The 12500-nt window shown below is 37.6% G+C and overlaps 1 protein-coding gene across 1 annotated transcript in view; it reads right to left on the bottom strand.

The window, feature by feature from the left end:
* The window catches only part of slc27a6 (solute carrier family 27 member 6), a 36466-nt gene that overhangs the window by 4261 nt on the left and 19705 nt on the right, over nt 1-12500 (bottom strand). The window contains exons 6-9 of the mRNA XM_016462179.1: nt 8038-8128; nt 3172-3370; nt 2981-3078; nt 51-181 (exon numbers count right to left, since the gene is read on the bottom strand). Coding sequence (XP_016317665.1) covers nt 51-181; nt 2981-3078; nt 3172-3370; nt 8038-8128 — 519 coding nt within the window. The remainder of the gene's footprint in view (nt 1-50; nt 182-2980; nt 3079-3171; nt 3371-8037; nt 8129-12500) is intronic.

The raw sequence follows: 12500 nt of genomic DNA, 5'->3' as shown, positions 1-12500 counted from the left end.
CACACACACACACACACACACACACACTGTGGTCAGTATTTGTTTTGTACCTGCAGTCTAATGAAGAGAGGTCGAGCGTATGATGGCAGTTCTCTGAGGACGTGACTGAACAGTTTCTTCCCATCAAATGTGCACTCGGGCCTCACAATCACTGCAGCCATTCCGGCTCGGCCCTCATTTCCTGTGCACAGAAACACACATGCATTTTAACTTCCTGTTTTCTATCTTATCAGCCAATCACAAATTAATTGAAATTATTAAAATTTATTTGAAATACAAAACTAAACAAAAACATCAAAAGGCCCTTTGATAACAAATTTAGTTTATTTAATAAATATGTAAATATACAGGGTTCCCACTCTTTCATGAACACCAGATTCAAGGACTTTCAAGGACTTTTTAAAGCACCATTTATTTTATATCAAGCACCTATCAAATTCACACCCCAGCATATGTAGCATCATGAAAGACCTCTTACAGTACTTAACAGTTCACTTACACTTAACATTTACATTAAACATTTCAGAGTAATAATGTTTTGAATGTGTTTCATAAATTTAGACCGTTTTGAACAGTCGTGTTCAAAGGAATTTAATGAAATCCATTGAAGTCAGTACTGCTAATATTCAAATACAATTTCTAAAATATTAATAAAATATGCATCAAACTGATTTTTGCTGTAGTTCTTGTACAAGACTTAAATTTGAAAGAATTTCTCAATTTTTAAATTAATAAAAAGTGGTTCAATGTTGTAATAACATGGTAAAACCTGTTAACATTAAACATTTCACATTCACTCAAAAGATACGTTACTCATTAATAAATAAACAAGTAAAAATAATTTTGTAAGTTGTGGGAGTGGGTGGTAATGGTCAGAAATTCAGCGGGAGCGGGCTTCAGAAAACTGTCCCCAAGGCTCTAGGCTGCGCATCAACACACACACGCTAAGTTTTTTTCGGCTACTCCATCTCCACCCCCAACCGTTTCGCTCTGTCTTTGACAGAACATATAGGACAATTTTTGAAATGGCACCATAAACGGGTTAAAGCAACAAAAAATATATATATTTTGACTGAAAATTTTTCCTCGGCCAAACCCCGTTCCACAGCCATACCCGTCACACACTCACTTCTAAATGATTAAATACAAAAACGATAGTAGTTATTAAGATTGATGTGGTTTGGAATTGGTAAAATGTGCTTGGAAAAAAATATGTTCAGAATATCAACGTGCCTAATAATTATGCACACACTGTAAGATGTGCTCCCTTTACACAGAGTGCGCATGATCGTGAAATCGAAAGTTAAAGTGAACAGCGAGCGCTAATTCAAACCCCACATATTGATAGCGGCTCCCTGCTGTGCGAAAATAATATACAATATTAGAATGTTTGCGGGAGCGGGCGGTAATGGTCAGAAATTCAGCGGGAGCGGGCTTCAGAAAACTGTCCCCAAGGCTCTAGGCTGCGCATCAACACACACACGCTAAGTTTTTTTCGGCTACTCCATCTCCACCCCCAATCATTAGTGCCATTTCGTTTTGTCTTTGACAGAACAACTAGATTTGTTCAAAAACGCACTTTCATTGAATGAATGAAACTCATGAGATGCGCAGCGGCTGAGCCGTTACTTTATTTGGAACTATTTTCGTTAAAGAAATGGAGCAAAATCAGGCAGTACGTGTTTACTGTTGTATTAAATCAATATCACATTTGCAAACTCCTTTAATAACTATTAAAAGTTGTCAGTCTCCTTATGTTTTCAAGTACTTTCCAGGCCTTGTATCCATATGTCTGAAATTCAAGTACTTTCAAGAAGCGTGGGAACCCTGAATATACATCTACACTTTGATTAGAATTCAACTAATTGGACAAGATTTGGAAAGGTTTATTAGCCAATCGCACACAGACTCCATGGGCTCTATCATACACCCGGCACAATGCAGAGCCAGGTGCGACGCAAGTGTTTTTTTGCTAGTTTCAGCCTGATGCAGTTATTATTTTCACGTCCTGCGCCACGTTGTTTAAATAGCAAATGCATTTGCACCCATTTGTGCGCCCATGTGCGTGCTGGTCTGAAAACCAGGTGTGTTCAGGCGCGTTGCTATTTTGAGGCAAATGAAAACGACTGCACCATTGACCAACTGAAAGCTGGTCTAAAGTCAATGCCGCAGTATTTTTTTATTTATTTAAAGAGCGCGTTAGTAATATGCGCCTATAGGTGGGTGAACAATGCACATACACTCTGCTTATTACACACACAGCAGCACACAAACATGCCAAATATTAAAAATGAAAGGATTACAATGTAGAAGATTATTATTGTGCCCCGTAGATGGTCTGCTCGCGCGCTTTAACCTCGTGCACGAGCAGATCCCTCACTAGACAAGCGTTCAGTCTTTGCTCTTGCAAATTCCTCCGTGTAATTAGCGAATCAGCCATGGCGCAAGCGCAACTGGCAAAAGCCAGGAATGGGAGATGAGACTCTGATTGGTTTATGGCACGTTACGCCCAAAACACACCCATGACTCATTAAGAGAATATGAACAACCCTTTTGGACCATGTGTCCGGTGCGCCGACCGTTTTTCCCGTCGTTCAACTAGCAAAAGTGGATTCGGACACTAAGTGCACCTGCGCTTTAGACCATGCGCTTAGATCGTTAAAATAGGGCCCCAAATGTTATTCGGATAAGAAAGACAGTCAAATACCAAACAGTGTTCACTGAATTTAACACAATGATCTTAACACAATGATCTTGTGCCTTACATAAATTACTTGAGACATTAAAAATCCAATCACATTTGTAAAAATATTATACAAGCAATCTAACAGATGTTAAATGTAAGAATTTCACAATGTGAAATAATCTCTCAGCAACCAGGTGATAAAGTAAAATAGCACCTTTGGATGAAAGTCAAGAAACGTTTAGCTAAAATAGGGCATTTCTCAGTGTCGGTGCTGGTGTGATGTTTAAGCAGTACCTGGCACCTGGACTCCGTACACACTGGCTTCCTGAATGAAATCCACCAGTCCCAGGATCTCCGTCACCTCAGTGGTCGCCACATTTTCACCCTTCCATCTACAACAACGGCAGCAGTGTACAGAATTACAGTTCACTTATTACTGAGATTATGCTCATATGCATACATGCTGGATCTCTGTCCCTCTCCACCTGAAGGTGTCTCCCACTCGGTCTCTGAAGCAGATGAAGTCGTCCTCGTCCTCAGCCATCAGGTCTCCGGTGTTGAAGTAAGCGTCTCCTGTGACAAACACGTCTCTCAGGATCTTCTTCTCCGTCAGCTGTTTGCTGCCGGCGTAACCGAAGAACGGACTCTGACTGCAGATCTTAGACAGCAGCAGCCCTGTCTCTCCTGATCATCAACACAAGAACCCCACATGAGCAGACAGCATGGCCATTTGCCTTCACAAGAAGTGAGTGTTTACAGAAACGTGATCATGTGCGGTCAGCCGGTTTAACATTGCTTAAAAATCCTGACAGGCTGATCAGTCATGAAAACTCGGCAAAAACAACATAGTCTACCCTGTTAGGCAGTTGTTCCCAAGCACAGTAGGTAGTCGAAATGGTTAAATAAAACCCAGTCACTTGTGAAACTCGTGCGCGACAGTACCACCAGGTGGCGCAGAGGGACGTCTGACACCATTTAACATTTTCACTTGTAAATAAAGATCAAAATAATGAAATAAATCAGTGGTAATATTACAATAATAGGCTAGTAAAGTATTATAACATTTAATCTTGAATTATTCATCAAATAAATGTTTAATGTTCCAGCTATTTGACCACTGTCATGATGAAATATTACAGTGACACCAGTGCTTGAAGTATGCTTACTTTACTTTACAATACCAACTAGTATCTTAGATTAGCTCTTTGAATATTCATTGCATTTAAAGAGGTATCCATTATGCCATAAAAAATATAAAATGATAGAAAAGGTTGATTATTGTTAATAGGAAGATTATGAGTGATATAGTTCTAACACATATTTTGGTACCATTGTCACATTTATATCACAGATGAAAGGATTGAAACTTACATTTAATAATTCACTGATGCATTTCAGCAGGTCACGCATGCTTGCTCGCTATCGGTGGTTTTTTGACACATCTATTCCGGTAAACAGAGCCCTGCTCATGACATGCCGAAAAATATAATGTCCTTGAATTAAGAAATTGTTGATCACTTTTTATTAAATCATTTATTTGTATTAATTAAAACGTGAGAGCACTGTATTTATTTGTTCCCATGTTTACTACAGCTACTACTAATAATAAGCCTAATTTGTACTTGTTCATTCGTTTGAGCCGAGGTCACACCTCTACTCTCTTCTAAAGACATCCTGGGGCTTTTAATGAGCAGAGAGCCAGGACCTGGGTTTAACGTCTCGTCTTGTAGACAGTATAGTGTCCCCGTCACTACACTGGGGCGCTAGGACCCACACAGAGCACAGGGAGAGCGCCCCCTGCTGGCCTCACTAACACCTCTTCCAGCAGCTGCCTAGAATTTCAATTCTACATGAGAAGTTAAATGTATTAATTACTGAAGGGTTTCATATAGAGTCATATTAGGGTAGAGTGGTGGAAAACAGCCCCCCTTAAGGACTGTGATTGTTTTTCTTCTTCTGTGAAACAAAAGTTAAATGTGTCCAGAGTTTTCATGTTATTAATACATTAGTGCCAAGGGGTACCTGTGTGATCTGGTGTAACATGATGAACACAAAAGCCAGGTCATGTATGTGTTACGTACAGAGATTCAGCGTGCGGGTGGTTGGGGGAATCCGTCAAAAATGTCAAAAATAAAACATTAATCACCAAAATACAACTAAAGAATTTTGTAATTTAATGAGATATGTATTAAAAATGTAAAATGACTCGTTTCATATTCAGCATTATATATAATATATTATGCAGTGTTGCTTGGTTGTACGCAGCAACACTGTAGTTTTGGTAAAACAAATGTAAAAATATAGCGCAGCAATAAGAATGCTGTATTTCTCATTTTACATCACATCGTACTGGGAATACATGCAAACCTGTAATAAAACTGTACCGAGACTTAATGTAATCAGTTTTAGTTCCAATATTCTTTAAAAAATATTAATTTTATATTTAAAAAACAATACTACTTAGTTATTTTTATTTTCGTTTTAGTCATTTTAGTTTTAATAGTTAACCTCTAGCAGCCTACTTAATCTACTTATTAACTGAGATAGTAGTGTAATAATTATTAAAATATATGGATTTAACCGATACATTATTTACATGAGGAATGCAGCATTCTCATATTAATACAGAGATACATTTATTTCAATAGGCCTAATCATTATAGGAAAAAATGTTGAGAGGCCTTTTAAATGTAACATATTCAGAAAACACTTTTTTATTTTTTTATATATTTTTTAAATGAACATGTTGAAATTGGATATTTTTGTTGATATGGTTATCACTGTCAATCATCTCAGTTTCCGTGAGTGATAATTTAGCATTTTCGCTCTTGCAGATAAATGCGGCTGCATGAGAGGCTTTTACTCAAAAATGGATTGCATGAACGCGAGGCTCCTTTTAAAACCACTGAAGTTGTCAGTAATTGAAGTATAATTAATGAAGCTAACTGCACTATGATTCCCTTATTTACAGCGCGTTTAAACATTAATTAATCCGTCTCTTCTTTTCAGTTTCATTGATTTAGCTAAATCTTAGCCAGGTTTTATTTATTTGTTTCTTGTTTTAGTTAAATAATGGGAACGAAATAATAGTGCTCACGTTTTACTAAAATAAAGGAAGGAATTCATAAAAATACGCAACGATTTCTTAATTCGTGGACTGATATCTTTTTCCCATGTCATGTAGTTCTCTTTCAAAATAAAGGACAGGTAACGAATAACGTGTGTGACATGCAGAAATGCATGCCGTTTTATTAAAGGAATTTTAAAATATAACTTTTTTTTTTAATTGTGTGACAAATATTTATTGTGAGAATATTGATATTTAGCATATAAATCCATGTAGCCTGTCGACCACTTTTATTGCTCCGATGCAAAGTAAACCACCTTTCCTTTATTTCAATAAACATTTGATTCATATTATATAAATAATACTGCACTGCAGTTAAATGTGTGGAAACCTATAATATGGTGTAGTACTGCAGTAGAGTAAAATATAAGCACAGGCACACACGCTTGACCTTTATCCTGCTTGAGTTCCTTCTGAATAACAAAGCACAGGACTTCATAATAGCCCACGCACGTCTGCAGGAGGTCTGTTAAAGATCGCTTCATCTGCTGTGTACAAACATCTGATAGCATTCTAAATCATAAACATCTTAAAGACATCTTCTACACGTCTATTTGACATCTGATAGGAATCGTCCTATAGACGTATAGCAGATGAGCAAACACTAAAACATCCGTCTTGCAGACGTCAAACAGACGCCTCCGTGATGGATGTGTGCTGTCAGGTAGGCTACTACATTTGCTTCTGTGGATATGAATTATTTTAACTACAGTGTTTTTCTTTGGTTTTCCGCCGACTGCAGCCGTCAAATGTAACCTATTGGCAAGGCAAAGCCGACTGCTCTTTGTGAAAATGTGCTTTGATGCGTTTGCTTGATAACTTTTGGTTAAAGTGCCACTCAGCGGTCAAAAGCTGCAAATGCATTTTGCAGAAGCAGCGGTAAAAAGCTCATTCTGGTTGAGCACCATCTGTAATAAAAGTCTATATCATGGAACCTTTCCTCTGCACTAATGGTTGTTTGAGGTGTTAAAGGTGAGGGTTTTATGGCAGAGTGAAGCATGCTGGCGCTGTCACGCTGTGGCTCCGCTCCGGGGGACTGCTCAGGGTAGAGGGACAGCTGAACACAGCAAAACCTGGTCCAGAGCACGCACAACTGGGCTGAAGGTTCAGCTCCAACCCAATGGGACATCTCTAGAAACACCTGAAAATCACTGACAGTCCCCATCCAACCTGACAGCAGGGAAGAATCACAGTAAATCCCAATCCTTGAATTTCACATCACAGCCCAAATGAGTGTAATCCTGAAGGCTGTCATCACTGCCAAAGGTGCTTCAGCTAATGGTGCTTCTCCACTGCATGGTACGGCTCAGAACGGCTCACTTTTTGGGGTTTTCCACTGTGTACAGCAGTGTTTCCCAACCGGGGTGCCGTCTGTCGAGAGCAGGGGTGCCGTGTAAAAAAATCTTTTTTTAATATTTTTAAATTGCTAAAATGTTCAAAAAAGCATCTATTATATAATATCAATTTCTAATGTCGCCAATAATTAGAGATGCACCGAAAGTTCGGCTGCCCAAATATTGTGACAAAATTAATTTTGTAGGGTGCCACAAATTTGTTAAAATTTCCAAAGCGTGCCGCGACTAAAGAAAGGTTGGGAAACACTGGTGTACAGTACCTAGTGCCTGATACTTCTTTTAGCACCACCTCGGCTGAGGATTCGTGCGAGCCGTACCGATACTAAAATGTGCCGTGTAAACAGTGCAGATCACTGATTGGTCAGAGAGAATCTTCACTACCAGCGTCATTGGATTTATTGACACGCGACACCAAACCTGCTAGAATTAAATAAAAATTTAGTAAAAACAGTCAGCAACAGCCACCGCAGTATCATCTGTTTGAATGACTTTTTTAAACGACCGTCGCACGCAACTTGAGAAGAGAAATGACTGTTTTGTGGTCTGTAGACGAGGTGCAGATGTTCGTCTCGTTGTTCTGCAAATATTCATGGGAGACATCCAGACATTTTAATAGGAATCAGCATGATCTGGAATTTGACATAAGGGCAAAGGTTTCCCCACAGGTTCAGCTACTCGTGCACGCTTGCCTCGCTGCTCTTCTGTTTAAGCTCTGCAGCATGGACCCCACTGCACAGCACGGCAGGCTTGGGTGCGTACACTCACATGAAATCCTGCAGGAGCTAAGAGTCAGCTAAGGTCTAATGCTATCGTCACTGAGAGGGTAAAAAGCATATCTGAAATTTTCAGAGGGTTTCAGATGTTCTCACCTTTCTGAACGTGCTGGCAGAATCCACTGTGGTCCCTCACAGGCTCCTCTCTGACCAGGTCATACTTCACCAGATCATACTTAAAAATCAGCTGCAATAACAAACAAATCAGACAGCAGATACCAGCACGGTCCTGTGGAGAAATATCAGCTGGATAACAGCAGCATTCAAACAGATTAGACTGATATGAACAAACACATCCTTCAGCATGAACTATATATGACCTCTAAAAATCAAATGCACGACTAAACTCACTAGTGCAGATCTCATGTCCTCAGAAACGGCAATTAATTTATTCATTGGTTATAATTAGTGGACAACTGATACAAGCTTTTGTAGTGATTGATGTCGATATTTATGATAACACTCAATTAAACTTCAAAGATAGTAAATAATAATTCATATTTATTTTACATAATATTTACTACAGTAATTGGAAAATTAATACATTTGAAAGAAATATCTGAACTTAAAACAAAAACTTTTGTAAAAAAACAGATTTAGACTTAAGATAGCAACGTCTTGATTCTGGTCTATAATTTTATAGGGATGCACCGAAATTTCGGCTGCTGAAAATTATCGGCTGAAATGGCATTTTCGTTTTTTGGCCAAAAGAGAAAAATGGCAGAAAATATGAGCTGAAAATATCATGCGCGCCATTCTGCCCAGCAGAGTTCAGCACGCAGGATTCGCTCTTTCACATGCTCTGATAATAATAGAGTTGTAGGACTATACATTATTTGGATAATTTAAAAAAGTTAAATCTGATTGTGTTGCATAGTACTGAATAAAAATTGCTTTACTTTTAATAAAAGTGTGGTTATTTTATTGGCGTGTATTTTTTTAATTCAGTATCATTAAAATTATTGAGTTAAATTAAAAAGTCTTACAAAATTATTTTATATTATTTAATAAAATAACAAATAATTATTAAAAAGCATTTTCGTTTTCGGTTTTTGGCCAAGAATTTTAATTTCGGTGCATCCCTACGTTTATATTTTTTTTTCCCCGTCAGAAATAAAGTAATTGTTAAACATATAAATGCTGTATTATTCCAGACCATGGGCCATGCTTCCAGCATCCAGAGGGCGCTGCCGCCTGAACACTAACCACTGCAGCTCATGTCTGCTGTTTCTGCCAGAGATTGTCTTACTATAGAGAGATGAGGGTCTGTATTACTTACTATTGGAGAAAGCGTAACGGCTTGGATCGCATGTGCCTTAATAACCAATCACATTACAGCCTTGACGTCATTGAATTTCAGTCAGAGTTGTGACACACTCAATCGTTGTTTACGAATACCATAGAAATGAATGAGAGTGCTGTAAACTGAATCACACCTGTCGCAAAAGTCAGTGACTTCTCTTATAAAACTGCATTTTCTTTCGATGTAAACTCAAAAAATAGTGCAATCCAAAAGTATTGTTTAGTGTACAACATGTTGGAGATTAGCTGATAGGCTGTCGATTCATTAAATGATAAGCGGTTTCCTCTAAAAAGCTGTTTATTCAGCGTAGTGAAGCCTCTCCTCCATTGACATCCATTCAGAAAAAAAAGAAGGTCTCCTTCCTCTTTATTTGGCAGATTTAGTGTACTGGGGCATTAGGAGCCACACAGACCAGAGGATGAGCGCCCCCTGCTGGCCTCACGAACAGCTCTTCCCAGATACTGACCAGCTCAACCCTGCTTAGCTTCAGTGGGCCACCAGTCCTGGTGATATGGCTGTGGCCGTCACATCACGTGTGAATTAAGTTGCTAGTTGCATTTGTCTAATAATAATTATTCATTTATGACACACATTGTTATTTGCTTGTACCTGTAACTGTTGATTAGTCAGGTAGCATATTAACCAACTACCAATACACTACTTACAAACTACAATACTCTGTTCAAAAATGTGTAACTGTTTATTAATACAATGTTGTATTAAAAAAGAAAAATATCTGATCATCAAAAAGTGTTGTGTTTTTATTACTTTTACAAATAAAATCACGTTTATATTACTTTTTTGAACAAATCTAAGTTAACATATTGCTAATCATATTTTCAGTGAGATGTCCAGTCTTGTGCAATGACATCACAACGTCATTTAGCAACTTTTAGCAACAAATCAACCTGTTTTTAGTAACTTACAGACCTTTTAGCAACCCTAAAAAATTAGTTGGCAACACTGTTGTTGTATTTGTAAATGTTTTTGTATTTCCTGTTTGTATTGTATTTATTGCCAGAGTGTATTGTAATTGTTTCTTTTTTTCCTCACTTTAAAATACCTGACTGTTATTATATAAGAGAGAATATCGGGCACCATGTGTCAAAAATTTGATTGATCCCCCATCATAAAAATTCCATGCCCCCACAGCTCTATGATCATCTCTCCGTCTGTGCTAGCGGTGGGTAGTGGGTGTGGTTTACCATTACAGACCAACTTTATTCAGTGTTTGTCAGCGGTGAGAGAGGTTGTGTTATCACAGAACAGCGCAAGATGCTCAGCTCTTTTCCTTTTTCTGTTCTTTTCTGACTTTGTATCAGTAATGCGTCTGATGCATTTTTACAGCTTTTTACATATTTCACAGCTTTCTTCTAATATTGTTTAACAATAAGTACCGTATTGGCCCGAATATAAGACGACCCTGATTATAAGACGACCCCCCTTTTTCCAGATGTACCTTTTGGAAAAAGGCTTTTTAAAAACCAAATCTTGTTTTTTCTCAGTAAAACACATTTTGTCTTCAATTATTTTCATATTGCATATTTTTCCTATTTTAATTTTTGTTTTGAAAATATGGTAAAAACTGGTCAAATGTACCAACAATCACATTTAAAAAATATACACTTTTTGATATACCATAAAAAAGAAAAAACAGGTAGCCCATCTGAATTAGGACATTTAGGCTATCCATCTAATAGCAGCCTACCAAAATCTTATTAACAGTAGAAGTTAAATCTTACTGTAGTCTTCAAATCTGGGTACTGTCTTACGTTTTAAAATCACAAAGAGAGTTTGGTCCCATCAGGCTAACGTGACAGTCACGACTCATGCAGCTGTAAGGTTTTCTTTTTCTTTTGTTTTTACTCGCGATCTTTACAACACGCATTACGTTACGTATTTCATGGCACACTCGTTTTATGCGTATTTGGCGCCACCTATTGTTGTGGGTGTATTATTGACATGTCAAAGTCTAGACCCTGAATATAAGACGACCGCGTTTTTTCAGATGTATTTCCAAGAAAAAAACGTTATATTCGGGTCAATACGGTAAATACTCGTCTTGACTTGTTTTACCGTTTCTGGAAAACACAGTCATTATTACATTGTTTCTATTGCATGCATGTTAGAGGTTTTTCTTCAAATGCATGTGAAAAAACTTTAATAAAATTAATTATTAAATTTGGGATTTTTATGATGTCGGGATCAATCAAATTTTTGACACATGGTGCCCGATATTCTCTCTTATATAATTTAAATTGTATGCTAATAATAGCAATTAGTTATTGCATTAATAGTATCATTAAAGTTGTGGTAATGTGCTATGCAAAGGAAACAAAATGCTGACAAATGACGATGCCGTTTTTGCCATTTCGTGTGAATATAGGTCTATCACCTAGCAATTCAGTTTTGGGATGTAGTTTTTTAGTCTGTTTTAAAAACATTTTCAATGAAGGGTAATACTCGTTTCTGAAATTCTCAAATGTGCATAGTGTAGCAATTGTTGGTTATAGGCTATATGCAGTGATGCTGATGTGAAGTGATGCTAGACATAAAAATACAACTACTACTAATTATTATTATGGATGTCTCGATCAGGTTTTTTGTGCCCCCGATCCGAGTAATTGAATATTGAGTATCTGCCGATACCGAGTCCCGATCCGATACTTGTATATTCTTATAGGAATGTATGTTTGGTGCACACTTCCAAGTACATTAAAGTTATTAAAATCAGCCCAATGTATACAGAGTTGTGCAGAGAGTAAAAGTAATATATGTATGTGTAATGTGGTGTTTGGGTTTTGTTTCCTGTTCATTGTTTTCATGTCTTTTATTTTGTAGTTAGGCCTCAGTCATGTTCTGTCATGTGATTGCCTTGTCTGTGTGTTATGTTCTGATTGGTTGTTTTAGTCATGTGTCTTGTGCTTATTGGTTTATGGTCTTGTCATGTGGTGCTCAGTTCTGTTTGTCCATTGGTTGGTTTGTCATGTGACCCTTCTTGTTTGGTACAAATAGCCCTCATGTTCCCATTGTTCTTGGTCATGTATTGATGTTGTAATCTGCTGTCGGTGAGTTAAGTCTGTTCATGCCTCGTCAAGTCTGTTCAAGTCAAGTCTAGTCAAGTCTTTGTGCATTGTTTGGATGTTTGGATCCCTTGTAAATAAAACTGCACATGGGTTCTTCACTACGCTTGCCTTCAGTGGACTGAATCATTACAGAATGTATCTGTATATGTATATATATTACAAGATACACA

Source organism: Sinocyclocheilus anshuiensis, unplaced genomic scaffold (genome assembly GCF_001515605.1).
Source record: "Sinocyclocheilus anshuiensis isolate Anshui unplaced genomic scaffold, SAMN03320099.WGS_v1.1 scaffold889, whole genome shotgun sequence".
Taxonomy (NCBI): domain Eukaryota; kingdom Metazoa; phylum Chordata; class Actinopteri; order Cypriniformes; family Cyprinidae; genus Sinocyclocheilus; species Sinocyclocheilus anshuiensis.
Note: the sequence above shows the minus strand (reverse complement) of the source record. Positions and strands in the feature narration are given on the sequence as shown.